The sequence below is a fragment of the Thermobia domestica genome, chromosome 12 (genome assembly GCF_964235325.1).
Source record: "Thermobia domestica chromosome 12, izTheDome1.hap1.1, whole genome shotgun sequence".
Lineage (NCBI taxonomy): Eukaryota > Metazoa > Arthropoda > Insecta > Zygentoma > Lepismatidae > Thermobia > Thermobia domestica.
The window spans coordinates 140,070,192-140,088,534 of NC_137465.1; the positions used below are offsets into that span (position 1 = coordinate 140,070,192).

General features: G+C 34.4%; 1 protein-coding gene across 1 annotated transcript in view; it reads left to right on the forward strand.

Moving 5' to 3' along the window:
• LOC145666123 (vacuolar protein sorting-associated protein 45-like) overlaps window positions 1-15,453 on the forward strand; it is a 34,215-nt gene extending 18,762 nt beyond the window's left edge. The window contains exons 2-4 of the mRNA XM_081733208.1: window positions 3,515-3,692; window positions 10,659-10,789; window positions 15,092-15,453. Of these exons, the coding sequence (XP_081589334.1) occupies window positions 3,515-3,692; window positions 10,659-10,789; window positions 15,092-15,302 (520 nt within the window). The 3' untranslated portion in view covers window positions 15,303-15,453. The remainder of the gene's footprint in view (window positions 1-3,514; window positions 3,693-10,658; window positions 10,790-15,091) is intronic.
• The last annotated feature ends 2,890 nt before the right edge of the window (window positions 15,454-18,343 follow it).

Here is an 18,343-nt window from a genome sequence, read left to right on the forward strand (position 1 = left end):
CAGGTCTTCCATGCCAAAGGCGCGTATGCTAACCGCTTAGCAACGAAGGAGCTCGCAGATGAAGAGAGAGAGAGAGAGAGAGAGAAACACTGTGTAAAAGTTTACTTCCCAACTTGAAATATTAGAAAATTTTCCGGTTCCCGAAAGCTAATTGGAAAATTATAATTTGTTGCTGACTAACTTTGCTCTACAGAAATTCAATTTTGTAGCTGAATGTGCAGTTAAATATAGTGGAAAATTTTCCACCTAACATCACTATACATAATATCCAAAATTGTCCGGCTTATGAAAAGTTTTTTCCACTTGTTTCTACATCGTGATGAAAATTTTCCGACCTATAAAAATTCCTTTCACTTGTTTCCACAAAGCAATAGAACTTTCCGATTCACAAAAAGTCGTTTTTCTCTTTGCTTCAAAATTATGAAAATTTTCCAACTCATAAAAAGTTCTTCAATTTTTCCATATAAGACAGAAAATATTTCGATTCAGGAAAAATTGTTTAACTTGTTCCTACCTTCTACTGAAAATTGTCTGAGCCATGAAAATTTTTAGATTCTTTAAACGATCTATCACTTTTTTACATTTCTATATATGAATTCAACCAATTTTATGATTGCTGAGGAATTGTTACTTGATTACTGATATTTTTTTAGAACGGAAAATTTTCCGGAAAAATATAGCGGAAAATTTTCCACCTCACATCACTATGCGTAATGTTCATAGACCTCGTGCTGCATTGGATGCAGGACCATTAGTAAATGCCTTTCCAAGCTTATGATTACGAAATTAGCTATCTGGGTATGTAGCTGCTTTCTCACCACACGATCTGATCACTTTCATTCTTGGGAGGCACATTTATTGCCGTAAGATTGTGATCATTGATTGGGGTATGAAGTTGAATGAGAACTAATCTGTTTAATAGTATCCTGTAGAGTGACGAAGATGTTTCATGAGGGTGGATTTGTGAACCGCCATAGTTTCCAATTCACATCTATGGCTAGTCTTGACCTCATGTCTTCTGAGACTTCTACTAGTGTTGAACAAAGGAAGAGGTTAAGTTTGAACCAGAAGCAAGATGAGCTGGAAAATCATATTCGGCATGACCAGTGTTTTTGAAGAAGTCAGCCGTGGTAATTTTCAGATAATTACACAAACTGCTGAACAGTGCTGGTGAACAATGTATTCACCGAAACGCATTTCACTAAAATCGATCAATAATCCCCAAAAAATGTTGCTGCAGACCTTAGACTACCAAACGCCTCGAAGTAGCGATAGAGGAAAGATCATCCATCAGTTATGATGGTACAACTCAAAACCAGCACTGCTATCGTGCGGGTAGTAGAGAAAGGTACGGCTAGGAGAAAATGATCCCAGAGAAAATTCCTGGTTTTCCAGATTGGCAGTTATGTATACGGTCAACGACCTTATCGCGGAAAAATATCATTCGGAAACAGCGTTGGAGTAACAGAATGTATCTAATGAAAACGGAATAAGGTTTTGAATTTGGCTCAACGTGTACATATAAAGCTATGGGATTTGAGTAACAAGATAAAGACAGAAAAGAACGGAGATGTATGGTGAATGAAACTAAAGCCCACAACAATCTGTAAACCTGTATGGTAAGGCAAGATAACTATAAAAGTTACTAGTCATTTTTAATAAGGAATAATTCTCAACTACTCTGCAGTATCAAATAATTTTGTAATTACTTGTCTATGAATAATGTCCTCATAGAGCTCGTGAAGCCGAAAAAAAAAAAAGAAAAAAAAGAAAGGAATTGTCAGGATATCTACTTAAGTTTGAAACCAGTATAGTACCACTTAAATTTTGGTGAAATATATTTTAATATACATTGAGAAATTAAAATTATAGCTGAGATTACGTTATATTTTTTATTCTATTCAGCTTAACAATTTGATCGACCTATTTCGTAGTATAATTCCTTGCAGCAGCCCACATCTCTATGGTCTACAACTGCTTTTCTGTTCTTTAACTTTTCGTTATTTCTGTCCTTCTTCTTCTTGTATCTTTTCTTAGTGTAATTAAGGTTTCATAATTTTCTGTATATATATATATATATATATATATATATGTGTGTGTGTTTTGTAATTATTAAATTGTACATTATAGCGTTTAGTGGGAAAAAATTCCAAAATGACACACATACCAGTCGATAGATCTCGTCGAGCTAAACCAAATAATGGATGACTATAAAAGTTTGACTTTCGAGAAAATTGAGAAAAACGAATTTGTAAGCTTTAAAATTGATGCTGTACGAGAAACAAGCCATCTATTAAGGTGAAACTAATATTCAAGTATACCCACATCAATCTCTTCATAACGACACTAACCGGAATACAGTATATAATATGGTTAATGGAACTTAGCTCAAAATTAGAAGTAACCCTGAAACTTCAATTTCTGTTGAATTGATGTATCGGTCGGTAGATGACATCCAGCTGAACAAAGTAAGATGCTTGAGGGTAAATTCCCATGCGTAATCTTCGAGAAAATAATAGCTGGCAGTTTTTGTTCTGCTGGGAAAGACTATTTATTATTCATCTACTATGTATATATAATAAGGACCGCCCTAATATATATAGGTCCTTATTATAGTATTTAATATTATTCAGTTGCGTTAAATTTTCTCATGGGTTACTTTGGTTTGATATAAAACCTCTTTAACGCAATGAAACTCAAAAAAACTTGGAAGCTGAAAATTATATATTAGGGTATCTTTATTTTTCAGCGTCTCATCGACCTTAAAGTGGTTTCATATCAGACCAAGGTAGCCTATGAGAAATTTAGTTCAATTAAATAATATTAAATGATTCCTCTGGCGACCTCAAGTTTTCAATGCATTTGCAGTGTACAATATGAGGCAAAGCTTGAAAAGACAATTGTAAGTTAATAAACAGACATCGTGAAGTTAATAATGATTAAATGATTACATACAAATCGGAAATCTTGTCAGATGTGTGTTTGTGATAAGAAGCTACCCCAAATCGATATCCCCTTTCTAATAATAATAATAATAATAATAATAATAATAATAATAATTGGACCTGAATTCATGATGGCGCTATATTGTAATAAGTGAGGTTAAATCTTAAGATTTAGTGTCATTCCCTCTATCTGTTCCAAACTTGCAGAGTACCTTTCCCTCATATTGTATACTGTAAATACATCGAACATTTGAGATCACGTAGAACATTATTGAGTATTATTCACTTGAGCAATTTTTTCCCATTGATTACTTCGGTCTGATATTGAACCATTTTATAGGGGTGGGGAGTGAGACTCAAAAATATTCGAATGTCGAAAAATAAGGACCACCCTAATATTATAATAAGCTGTTAACTAGCAGATTTGCATCTATTGTTGTTCGTGCTAAAACGTGACACATACTCCTGACAGTTACTATACTGCTAACTGCTACACACACACTACTTGTAAATCAATAGAATTTCCAAGTAACTTTATTGTTCTAAAATAAGTATTTTTGTTACTTGAGCTGCCTTTCCCCCAAATCAAATTTTAAGATTTGGTATTTGCAGACTAGCAGTTTTTTAAACATTTTGTTTCTGTTTCAGTTAGTGCATAACTTATTAGACTACGGTGGAGCTCATGCGCGGCAGACCGACATATTTGGTAGTCAAGATGCTGTTAAAATTACAAAGAGGTTCTTCAAGGTGAGTACACGATGACATAACGATTAACAACGCGAACCCCTCAATTGCAAGACCTGGCAATGACTAATACCTGAAAGAAAGAATAAATATGTAACAAGAATTCGGTGTTGTATCTCCTGATTAGTAGTTCGCATGAAATTCAGCATATATAGCCTGAAAAGGAGTATGACGTCATACAAATTATGACCATGTGTCTTCTGCCGATTAGCGAAAGTAGAGGGTAAAGATTTGTGCATCAAAATGCTGTGGCCATCCACTTGTCTTTGAAAGGGTGCATACTCTCAACTGTGCATTGAGCAGCGCTTTTTGACTTGAAATTAAGATCCTGATAGTTTAAGAAAATTCATACGTAATTTACTTAGGTTGTGGATAAACATACAGAGAGTTTTTAAAGAGAGGTGAATAGCTAAGATTTTTGTGACTAAGTGCTAAGTTAACTAAATAAAAATGCTTATTTTAAACTGTAAGCAGGGTTGGCAAAAACCATGGTTTTTATTAAAAAACCAAAAAAACCGTTTTTTTTTTTTTTTTTTTTTTTTTTTGTTTAAACCAGGTTTTTATGGTTTAAATGATTTGCTCTATATATTCATATCATATATGGACAGAAATAAGTTTGTTTCGCCTTGATGTTATTATGCAACAACCGGGTTATGCTGGAAGGGGTCACATAAGCTTAAAGCGGAATAAAAACCGCTTCTCGAGTTACATCCGAGAGAAATTGTCCTCCATTTGAACTCAGAAGCAGGACTAATTGGCCACAAATGCGATACGTCTGCCGACTCACTCACGAAGGAATCCTGATTTAAAAAAATACGTTGTACTGATTTTTACATGCTTCTTAATATAACTGTCAAGAGTCATTTCAGAAGGACAAAAAGATAAACAGTTGCACAAGTGAAACCATTACACAGAATTACATATGAACAATTTCAAAGTACTACGGACTACAGAAGAACTAATTTAGTTCAAGTTAGTTAACAACGACTTTTATTGGTCCAAATTAAAGAAATACACCGACTTAATCTGCATATCAATAAGAAAGGTGAATAAAGATACGAATTATTTGAGTCCACTTTGGCTCAAACTCATTTATACATAAATAGATACCAAAGATACTTATTTCACTAAATGCCTCTCGTGGGGTCTGTATGACCCCCCCCCCCTCACACACACACACAAAGTACGGCATTTTCGATGTATTTTATCAATAGTAAACATTGAAACGAAACAATATTTAGAATTTTTCTTCGATTGCAATTACATTACAATAATAACAACTACAAAAGAATCACAAAATAAACATTTATAAACTTGTAAAAAAAAAAAAAAAAAAAAAAAAGTTGCTTTTGTAGTATAATCTTTTTGAGTAATGAATGGGGACTTTAGGTCTGAATATAATACGAATAATATACGGGAGTGAAACGTGATAACCCACAAATGTGTGTTCATCAAGATTTTACGAACACTTACACTTTTACGAACATTTTTTTGTTTTTTGGTTTAAACCAGTTTTTTTTTTTTTTTTTTTTTTTTTAACAGCTGGTTTAAACCAGCCAACCCTGACTGTAAGAAATATTAGAATATTATCTGCATATAGTAACTAACTGATTCTTAACGAACACAATTAACATTACAATTCTGTCATACTTCCGCTTAAACACGAACGTAATAAATCTTAGCTTTGACCATTTAAAGGATTCCAAATTGTACTCAATCAATATAACTAACACAATTATACTATAGATTGTAGACCAGTCACCACTTTAATCAATTTTGTGAATTTAGCTTAATTAATGGTTTTAAATTTAAATGTGCATGAAATAAGGTGTGTATATGTCGGATGGAATGTTAGGCTGATATACAAATGGACTGTGATCCAACTGAACCAAATTATTCGGTACTGAACACCCAGTTGTCAAATTTACACAACTAACTTTAAAAATAATACTAATAATGATAGTCAATTAGTTGTATAATCATATATATACATCACTTACAGATAGGAGCCAATAGTAGAGCGCTTACTATGGTGGATTGATCCCAGCTACCGCTAAATGGGCTTTGTGTTGGAAAAAACCGTGTGTGTGTTTTCTCGGAGTTCTCTCGTTTCTTCCTTCATTCCACTATTTCGTTCATTATCGTCATCACTGACTGTTTCCCTTAGCCTCGGAACATAATCGTGAAACTTTAACTTACAAAAAAAAAAAAAAAAAAAAAAAAAAAAAAAAAAAAAAACACCTGCGAAGGTAGGTTGGTTGGAGCTAAGCGAATTGATCATTTATCTTGAGTTATGATCTCACAATGACACACATACTACATATTAGTAACTCATTTTCATCCACTTTCGAGTTTCCTTTGTTCCAACCAATCTTCAATAATCAAATAATGTGTCTGTTATCAGCTTTTCGTATAAAAAGAAGTTACCTAGAGCCGCCAAATCTTGTACGGAGATAGATCTTCACCAGATTAATCGCCTACGAAACAATTTGTTCGAATTTTTGGTTCGGGACGGGATGTGTGATTACAATTGTCAAAATGTATGCATAAAAAGAAATTTATAAATACCCGGGTCGCCGGATATTAGTATCAGATTCATAGTTTTCGGGGACGCTGGGATGAGTAGTGACACTTCTTACGCCGTTCACGACGATGGGAACTAAACTTGGAGACTTTGGAGAGGGTAGGGTAATAATATGCGACCGATTCCATTTCAAATCGTCCAGGCAAAACACAGTTGGTCCCCATCACAGTCTCAGATTTAGTTTATTTTTTAAAATGAGAAACTACATACAAAATTATTAGACACGTATTTTTTTTTTCTTTTTGCTGAAAAAAAAAATCTCCTTCGATATACAGCCTTCCAAAATGGTAGCCCTCCTCTCGGATTGGTCGAAAAACTGAAAAAACATATCAAATTTAAAGTTTTATTGTAGAGAAACGAGTGTACTTAGTAACATAATCGCAATGGTAGGACTTAGTTTCTGATTATCACATTCTACGTTATTAAGAGTTGAATCCTGATATGAAATCAAGTTCCTATACACATGAGTCGAATTCCGCTTCGCTTTCGAGTTACAGGTTTTCCAATTCGGGACCCAAAATCGGCTCGCGACAATGGAAAATAAAGTATATATTTCGCGTTAAATCAGAAACTGTGTGTTAACGTTATGGCGAAATTCAGAAAGTTGATTTGTATCAATATAACGTTTTTTATGTGCGCAAGAGCGATGCAATTCGGTTGGCAGTGTTGCCAACTTGGCAGAATTTCTATTTTTTTTTCCAAATGACACAACTGTTTTTTCAATGTTTTTATTTGATATTTGGTATTTATTAATGATTGTAAACATCACATGAAGCACAGTTTTCATCACATCACCACGGTTTTCGAAAGTTATATATATTTCATTAAAAGGTTTTATCTCGTGCTTATTGAGTTTGCAACACTGAGTGTGAATTTAACTTGGTTTACCATCATTAGTAAAACCAAAATGTCGAATAAAAACTACGTCTGTAGAAGTTGTCATAATAATAATAATAAGAAGAAGAAGAAGAAGAAGAAGAAACTGCCTTTTTCATTATTGCAGAACCTCTCTAACTCTACGCATGAAGTTCGAACTTGTTGAAGAAGTTCTCCTACAACTACAAAACAGTTTGTTACGAGATTCGATGTCATGAACATCGTCCCAGTGTTCTCAGGAAGCATGAACATTGTTATCACTGGTGACATGACATTGTAGTGCACTAAGCAGTGCTTCTGTGAATAAGAATGAAGAAGTCTTAAGTCTTATTACAGTAAGGACCATAGTAAATGTATTGATTATGCTAAAAGGCGTAAGAGGATTGTGTACGGAAAGAATTCTCGACAAAAATTTTCTCTTGCGGTAAAATATATAGATTGCGTACAGCGTGTCTGCCCAAACGTACTATTATGGGAGGGTGATTATTTGTCCTGTACACAAGGTGATTTGAAAGGCAGTATGAAAAATTTTGAGAGATGAATCCTTCGACGCAGTCTAGGTTTCACCGAAAACGGCCGTTTTAATGGTGACACATTCATGTTTAGTACGTTAACTGTCTGGTTAAGGGTTTCCAAATTTACATTCAGAGGAACAAATTCTTCATCTTGCTGGTGCATAGTTACATCTTTACACTTTCTTGCGTGGTCATCAATATCACACACACATTCAAGTTCTTCACGGTAAATATTTAAAGCACCCTTTACACAAATAATCCTCCTCCTCTAATACTACATTTGGGCAGACTCACTGTACACAATCCATAATTATATTTTACCACAAGATAAAATTTTTGTCGAGAGTTCTTTCTGTACACAATCCTCTTATGCCTTTTAACATAATCAACACATTTAATACGGTCCTTACTGTTATAGGACTTCCCCATTGTTATTCACACAAACGCTGTAATTAGTGCATTACAATCGTATTACCAGTGAAAATTATTTTCATGCTTCCAGAGCACACTAGAATGATCTCCACGACACCAAATCACGTAACAAAATCTTTCGTGGTTGCAGCAGAACTTCTTAAACACGTTACAACTTGCCGAGCAGATATCACTTGAACAAGTTCGAACTTGATGTTTAGAGTTACGAGAGGTTCTGCAATACTTTAAAAAAAAATAAAAAAAAAAAAAAAAATCTACTTATTAGGACAGCATCCATGGACGTAGTTTTTATTCGACATTTTGGTTTTACTGATGATGGTAAACATCAAGTGAAATTCACACTCAGTGTTGCAAATTATCAATAACGCACGAGATAAAACCTTTTAATGAAATATATATAACTTTCGAAAACTGTGGTGATGTGATCAAAACTGTGCTTCATGTGATGTTTACAATCATTAATGAATACCAAATATCAAATAAAAACATCATAGTGTTATTTGGAAAAAAAAATAGAAGTTCTGTCAAGTTGGCAACACTGCCAACCGAATTGCATCGCTCTTACGCACATAAAAATACGTCATATTGATACAAATCAACTTTCTGAATTTCGCCATAACTTTAACACACAGTTTCTGATTTAACGCGAAATATATACTTTATTTTCCATGGTCGCGAGCCGATTTTGGGTCCCGAATTGGAAACCATGTAACTCGAAAACGAAGCGGAATTCGACTCATGTTTATAGGATCTTGATTTGATGTCAGAATTCAACTCTCAAATTTTCATACTGCATTTCAAATTGCCTTGTATACAAGACTTAAATGTCCATAAGGAATATTTACATTCCAAGTACAAAAATCGAAATTTCAGTAATTAATTGCGAACTTTAGGGTTAACGGATATTAAATACTTAGGTACTTCTCCAATAGTTGTAAAAAAAATCAGATTTTTAAATGGTCTGGTGTTTGAAAAAATGGCGGCCAGACATGGTATCTTAATGAAATTTTCAGCTTTTCATTAATACTATAATGTAGAATGTAATAATCAGAAGCTTAAGTCCTTTACATTTTCAAGAGACCTTATCGAGTAGATTTCAATGCTAGAAGCAGATGGTTGATATGGCTCGTGAGGACAGAAATAAAAGTGTTTGAAGTTAGCAACCGTTGTGAACAACATTGCTAGTGAATTGTGCGATTCCTGTTGGGCAAACAGACGAATTTTTTCCTTTCACTGACACACATTACTTTATATTCTTCCTACCATTGCGATTATGTTACTAAGTACACTCGTTTCTCTACAATAAAACTTTAAATTTGACATGTTTTTCAGTTTTTCGACCAATCCGAAAGGAGGGCTGCCGTTTTGGAAGGCTGTATATCGAAGAAGAATTTTTTTCAGCAAAAAGAAAAAAAAAAGTGTCTAATAATTTTGTATGTAGTTTCTTTTTTTAAAAAATAAACTAAATCTGAGATAGTCGTGTGGACCATCCTGGACGATTTGAAATGGAATAACTCATGCCAAAAATGACCGAAAAATCCATAGTTTTCGGGATAGCTAAGCTGATTAGTGACAGTTCCAATGACATTTGAGCATAAGTTTAGGAAAGAAAGGACATGACAGCTGGTCCGGTAACTAACAAGGACATTCGTTATTTATTTATTTATTACACATATTGACAGGGACACCGCCAAAACCATTACTCTTTGTTATTTATATATTTCATTCATATTGACAAGAGCAATGCCCAAGGCATTGCTCTTCATTATTTATTTATTCCACTGATTTCTCTTCCTTCGAATATGAGATATTGTATATAAACTTTATCCTCCCCATGCGAAGAACGGCTGTTTCAGTTAGTGTAAAAGAAAATATAAATGTAACTATATTTCATTTGTTTTAACTTAGAGCAAAGAGGAAGTTTAGTCTTTTTCGTTGATTATAATCTTTAAGTTACACTACTTTCATATTTACCAGGGTGTCTACTGACTTTCATTTTCAAAATTCCAGTATATTCAGTGTAACTATCAGCAAAATTTCTTTACCTAATACAATCATTTTTTTTAAAAGTTCTTTAGGAATAATCACACTCTTGATTTCAGATTTGTAATTGTTTTACCATCAAAAGAATATTTTATTTTTAATAAATTTAGTTAGCCTTGAGTTTTTGAAAGTACAAATAATTTTTAACATTTTTAAAGAGCCTCCCAACTCCCCTCACAGCTCTCCACTCCACTCATTGCTTTACATGTCTAATTGTAAAATATATATTCTGTCTCAATGGAAACAAAATTGTTTCTAAGACAAATTACAAATTAATAATTACAAAATATATATTATTGACAAATTACCAGTTTCGTGCAGCATGTGAATCAAAATTACAGTATATTTCCAATATCAAAATTAAATTCCAGTATAATTCAAGTATTTCCAGTATCAGTAGATACCCTGTTTACTTAAAATCCACACGAATCTCCAATTGAATAAGTAATATAGATAATTTTATGAAATGTGCGGTCATAATAACTGTGTTGATATTTAATAAAAATGCATTCATTTTAGGGTCTAACAGGCGTAGATAATGTTTATACTCAGCACACTCCTTTGTTACAAGAAACACTTGAAGACCTTATCAAAGGGAAATTACGGGAGTCAGCTTATCCATATCTTGGAAACGGCCAGCTAATGAAAAGGTAAGGAGTTAATAGTAATTATTAATTAATAATTTTTAAAAAATACTTACAAGTGAATATTTTACTGTACTCCAGTGTGCTAGTAGTTACGAAAGTCACCTTTCACAATAGATTATTTTACATTGAACATTCTCAGTTCCTTGTGTGAATAGTAACTGAATTGCCGTGATCGAAATTTTCGATAAGCCTGTTGTGATTTTTTAATACCAACGAGAAGTATATAAAATTTTCAAGATCAAAATTAGTCTTGCTCTATATCCCATAAGGGGAATATAGAGGCAGGTGAAAATCTTCCTACTAAGATACTGCCAAGTTTTTATCTGACGAGCATTATGGTATCCTCATGACTGTAAGTTCCTTCGCTCCAAACTCGAGAGAAATTAATCTACTGATACTATGCGTTTACAAAATATTAATGGGGAAAAAATCGTGATACATTATACTAACAACAAGAAGTGGAATACACTATGAAGTCACCTTATCTGTACATTTTTGTATGGGGTAAGTTCTCAGATTAGATTAGATTTGATTTTTGAGTTTAGCGTCCCATTAAGCACCGAGCTATACGAGACGTGGACCAACAACTTAACACGGAATCTGAACCGCATGAATCCCCGCCGACAAGTGAATCCGAGCCTCCTGCGCCAAAGGCGCCTAAGCTATCTACATATTCACGGGAAAACTCAGTGTAAATTCGTCAACTTAGTGAGAATTTCGTCATGCATAAGTATTTTTTTCTTTATTTTCAAGGTGCGTTGTTTCATGCTCGAGGGCCATAAACTTTCAGACTATAGATGTTCGAATGATTGAGTTTTCTACCCTGAGGACGGCCACAATGAGGATAGTGGTTAGAAATTGCGTTAAAGTTAATTCAAATGCGATTGTCATTTTAGGTAAACAGTATAATTTGCGTAAAATGAAATCTTACATTTTCATTTTATAATCATTATGTTACTAATTTGTATATATGAGAAATCTTCAAGCGTAGACTATGTTATGAATTACTTGTCTCGAACCGTTGTTGCAAGTATATATAATTGCTATTTGTGAGAATTGCAACAGCAAGAAGAAATTATAGGTATTCTTCCAAACACAGGATTTATACGATAGGGTATGGAGTATGAATTATTATAATTTCATGGCGATGGCTCATGTGTAACCCACCAGCGCCCTTAGTTCTCTGCGCGTGGTAGTATCTCGAGAGCAGTTTACGCAACACTCGTGTAATGGAGCGTGTGGGAATGAACAGAAAACGTGTATCGAAGCAACACTATTCCTCGTTAATGTCAAAGGGCGGAATGTAAACAGACGACTGCATTTGAACAAGGCCGGATTGCACCATAAAGCTGGTGCACGTACAGGGCATGCCACTACAACGATGATGCGTGTGTTGAAGTAATGAAGAGAAGAAAACTGATGGGATAGTGGACTACCCTGGATAGTAGACATCTTGTTTACAAGGCTGTAGCAGACCGTATAGTGTCATCCACAGTGTTAGCTCGACGCGTGAGCCCGTTAACGGTGTCGGCTTGTACTAACCCAGAACTGCTTGAGACTACAATGCTCATGTGAACACCGTCGTGTGTTTGGACGAATCTGTCTTCTTTCCATATGTCTTGCAGTGATGGCCGCATACTCGTTAGACACTCAACCCGCAATCGTGCATTGTCAAGCGTCAGAGTAGCCGAACGGAAGTGTGAATCGATTAAGTATAACGCGATTTCAGCTGCTACACATTAAGAGTAACCTTATCAGTTACCACTATTGAAAATATAAACAAATACATTCTCTCCAATGAAACCTACTACAGTGAAACCTGTCAACCTGGCCACCTCTGTAAGTTGGCCACCTGCTTATCTTGGCCTAGTTCGTCTTGAACCTGCATTTTCCCATAAGACATTCATTAGTTACTACTCTATAAGTTGGCCACCTGACTATCTTGGAAGTTGGCCACACTGAAGCAATGTTTACCCTATGATGATAATGATAAATTTACCTGCGTATCTTGGCTACGAAAAACACAGTTTTGTTATTTTTCTTAACTCTTTCAAATTCCCATATGAGAGGCAGATGTTCTGTATTTGTGACTGGAGAAAAGAAGCAAGGATTCCCGCGATTTGCTTTTGGAGGACAATGGCCAGAAGACTACCCTGATAAAGCGGTGGTGAAGGAAGATGTGAATAAGAAAAAGCACTTACAGGAATACAGGAAATGGTTGTACGTATTTGTTTACCCTGTCTGTTTTGGTAAAACCATTAGCTATATCAGCTCCTCTCATCAGCTTAGTAATTCCGGAAAATTCTCAAGATTAAAAACTAACCATCTCAATTGTCAACTATTGGCACCTGTCGCCTTGTCAAAAGATAGCGGAGTTTTTGAGATATGAATTCCCTCAAGATTTTTTCAAAACATCTTTTGCTCCGAGGGAAACACTTCTAGCTCATTAACAAGAGGTAGTTAACTACAATATTAGAATGTGCATATCTGCCAAAAAGAATAAAACAAATACGTCTAGAATGAACCACCATTCAGTAACAACTGAAAAGAAGTCATATAAATTGCATTTGAATTTCTCAATTTATAACAGCTTTTCTTGTTTTCAATGTGAATAACTCAGTGTGCTATAATATCAATTTCAATAAACTGCGTACATACGCTTCTATTTCATGGTTGTTTGTGTTATTGTGTTTTCAATCCGAATAATCCAATGTACCAGACTAGTTTTCAGGAACAGCAAGGTATGCACATATATTAAATACTATAATAATATTTTCTAGTACTGTATATTTTTATGATTACTCTATATACATTATTTATAAGTAGCTGTCGTGCCACTGCTTATTAAAATTTTACAATCAAGTAATACTAGAAACCTATTCTAAAAATACACGAATCACATTTATTTTCTGTAAGTTGGCCACCTGTCTAAGTTGGCCGCTTTTCGATGGAACAGATGGTGGCCAACATAGACAGGTTTCACTGTATTAAAACCAATATTCATAACAGAAGAAAGCATGTTCTCCTCAACAATATTATCACTTCATGTAGAATTCAGGTTAACTTTTAGCTTACAGCATAGTATAGCTTATTCTTCTCAACCGTGCATCTGAAAATTTACATTACACTCCTTACTTGCTTAAAGTAACACCAAATTTCCAGTCTTATCACCTGTTATATCACGGAAGTTATAGAGATCGAGATACTCCTGCGTCCCTACCTGCGTGAACGCCTTATGTGTCACTCATCAAACATGTGTGGGATATTATTCCTTACGATCCTCCAGCAGACAGTGTCAATGTGTTGCTCACTTGCATACAAGTAGTGCGGCAGGCGTTCCTCAGGAACACATCGAACGCTTCGATGTTGCCAAGTGTAGAACCTCTGATTGCAGCAGTGGAGGCTTCATGCCATATTGATTTTTCGGGATTATAAAGATGTTACACAGTTCAATTTCCGATGGGAACGCATGTAAATTCAATCCCACGTCTCCTATGCTCAAAACGGACAATAAACTGCAAAACTAACAGTCAAATCAGAAAATCTGTAGTCATATGGTTTAGAAAAAACAAAACATTTCTTTTCTTTTTAAATTCACACTAGAATCTTCATTACTTGTGACTATAAAGGTTTTTCCGGTTATTTTGATTGGATGGCGCTTTTCATCTATAGCCCTGTACTTTTAGTAGTGAATTTTATTGTTCGAACTGGTAGTGTATAAGTAACTCTTGCGATAAACAGGCAACCCTTTAATACAAAACCATAAAAGAAATATACAGGGATGTTCCTACAATATAATAATATAATGTAGCATGTAAAAAACAGTGTTATAATAATGTTTTTATATTTCCGTATTTATCATCATCCGTATTTAGACGTAAAGTACTCAAAATCTGGAGTAGTCAAGATGAACGATGGCTACAAAGGATATTAAAATAATAATAATAATAATAATAATAATAATAATAATAATAATAATAATAATTAAAAAAAAAAAAACTTTCGTCATATACTCGAGAGCTTTTAGGATCGTTAGTTGCCAAAATTTATTTTAAAAATCATAAAATGTGCGAAAATAAAACCCTCATGATTTGTACAATTTTAAAGAACGCTCATCAGTCAGAATGACCGGTAGATCCATCCAGTGGTAATTTTATTTTCAACCTTTTTATACTATTGCGGTTGTTGTTAACCCATCCTAGTTACACTTCCAATTGTACGATAGAGTATCACATTTTCGTGGTAAGTTGAATAACATAGAAAGGTAGCTTTTAACATATTTACCTAAATCTGTTTCCATTGCAGGCCGCAAGACATCATCGTCTTTATAGTGGGTGGGACAACCTATGAAGAATCTGCGGCTGTGTATAACCTTAACAAGAACAATCCTGGTGTACGAATAGTTTTAGGTGGAACTACTGTCCACAATTCTACAACATTTCTCGAGGAAGTCCAGATAGCCACACAGGGTATCACAAGAAGACATCATAGAAAAGAGTGGAAGTTATCCTCATAAACTTTTTTTTTTTTTTGTCAGCTTTCTAATCATTCCATCTGAAAGGAAATCTACTTTCAATATGAACAATATTTAATGTGTGTGAATAAGTCGTATGTCTGTATGTAATATGTAATTTATGTATATTTGTAAATATATATATATGATTCTTCAGAATACATTTTTTCAGTCGTTTTAACATTGCTTCCTAGCAGCTTACAAAAAGGCACTGAAATAAACACGTAATTGGGCCTTAATGAAATAAAAGTATGCTCATAATAGCAGTCTGAAGTAATACTGTTTTGAGCGTTAATAATTTTCCACATTTGTATTAATCCAGCTTTATAATGCAGAAGTCTAGAAAGGCACTAAACGCTGCGTAGTGTCTTAGGCTTCTGTCTGTAGTATACGATGTACTAGGTTCGATCCCGATAAGAGCATCGAACACACTATAGTGGTTTAGATTCCATTTTAAACTTTAGTTATAGTCCTATTTTGTTTCTCTGCTGACAGACTATGTAAATACAAATCAATAATCAAAGCACGGTAACAGTAATTCCGTGATAAGCAGCTGACAAAAGTGTGTGCATCTCAGCATTAATTGTGCGGGTTCAAATCAAGGTATAACATTCGATGATATTCAAAGAATGAAAATGCACGACTAGATCTCTGGTTTATCGTGCCATTCCGCCTTCTGTGTAGCCACACACTTTTCCTCCTTTGAGGTCAGCGCTCAGTCACTCACATTGCAACTGTTTACACAATTACGTGCTTTATAAAGCAGTTTCGTATTGTACGTACAACGGCAGTAAAAATAAATAAACAATCGTTAGTGTATACTAATCAGTCAATGTCATTCCTCTTCGGCAATTAAAAAAGAAGGAAAACAAGTTCTGGAATTTCTTTTGTACCCAAAGAATTAGATTTAAATTAAACTTGAATGAATAACATTTCAGCCGGAAATCAGACCTTGCATTAATATTGATGATATTCTTTAAAAAAAAAGTCACTAAAATATTTCTAGAATATGCTATAATTGTGAATGGCAGTGGAGTGACTTTCGAATAGTGTACAACAGTACGTCATAGTAATATGGATTAAGGGAATATTCGTAAAAAATTCTTTGGAAAATATCCCTTTTTGGATCGAAAGATCCGTTATATTTCAACCAAAAATTTTCTTGTAGGCCTTATATCGAGAGAACTACATATACTATAGTCAAACCCAAACTATCAGTTAACTCATTATTGATGTGCTTCTTCCGTAGAAAATACGAAAACTCGATTTAGGGGAGGTTCAAAAATTTTGTTGCCCCCTGATGCAAAAAATAATTATTGGCCAAGATCGCAATCTTTTGATCCATTTTTGGTTTTCCTAAAATTCTTGTTCTGATATTAGGTGACAACACTGTCGCCGACACAAACTAAAATCCGTACAATGACACTGTCTTCTTTATTGAACATATTTCGAAACTTTTATGTTGTTTGCTGTCGTAATTGCCGATAGTTTTTTTTTTTTTCTAAATCAACTAATCTCATTTAATGTATAGTAATAAACGCTGCTACATGATGATAAAACGAATTTTCAAAAATTCCAGCGTCGTCCTGTTACACGAACGTACTGTGTTGGTCAGTGGAGTGCATCGGCACTTTCTTTTATACGGTTAACAGCGTTGATAATGTGTGCAAAAGATTGCGATCTTATCCAATAATTAGTTTATCACGGATATTAGATTTTGTGCTATACACGTCAGCCTTCATCCCACCCCATAAACACAAGTCTTCGAAGAGTCGATCGGGTAGTCCAGGTAATGGGGACTCCACAATCAATCCAGAAATTTGGAAAACGTGACGTGTCAAAAGTTTTTGGCGATACAGGTTTTAGTGGGTTGATGCCCAGAGTTGAACAATTTGGCCTTATTGTTTTACATTCCGTAAAACGAAATTATAAGGGAGCAAGAAAGAGCAAAAGAAATATGCATGTCTGTTTCTTTAAGTGGTATAAAAATGAAACAAAACGTTCACTCATAACTATGTAGATCTTTACCAGGGCATTTTTTAAGCTACCTTTTTGTATGGATACCCAGGCCCAGCAGTTTGGATACCCAGTGCACTTCATAAATCTTTAAATTACTGGAATACTTGAACAATAAATTACTTGAAATACTATACATTTAAAAATACTTCAATATACTTTGGTTTTGTGACTATATGTATGAGCTTGTATTCTGTGGGTAGGTATAAACTTGGAGAGCTTCATTCTTGAAATTTCAGATATTCCTCTTTCCCTCGTTTCGCGTATTCATTTGTCTACCTCCAGATGCTAGCACTTTCATTCTACTCTAATACAGAGGAAGTTAATAGACCGACTAAAGAGGTAGAAAGGTTGAAGCCGAACTCTCACATGTAACGGTCCAAATTACATTTGGCTTATATACCTTTTGAATAGTCTCTGAGAGAAAATAACAGAAGAAAACAACTTGCTATTTGGATATTAATTTATAAATGGAACTTATCTTTAGTTTACAATACTGTTTTGGTTCGTTACAATTAAGACTCATTATTTCTGATAAAATCTTGTGAATAGAACTTTTACACTTTTGGGGAACACTTTGCGTTGAGACGATAGCTAGTTGTGTTTCTGACCTAGCAACCTTAGATCGAAAATGGTGAGATGTACTGTAGAGCAAGATGATCCTGATTCAGTGTGTCGACGCCGATGATTTTTTAGTGAAAATCTTTTACGTGCACGCCGTATGATTAATGTGGCTACGTGAAGTCAAAGCCAGGATTGTCATCTGGCCAGAAATATTTCCTTTTCTTTGGTAATTTTACGATCAGTGAGATGCTGCAAAATGATTAAAAGTTGCGACAGTTAAATTGTTAAAAAGTATTCCTTATGTAACAAAGCGTAATAACTTGTAAACCTTTTTCATGCTCTGTAGAGTTACATAATTAATGGACTGTCCTAATAGTATCTAATTTCGAAATCTCTAATACACCGCATGCATTCTCTTTTCATAGGAAAAGTAGGTCTACATGCAAAATGAAGCACGTCTCAAG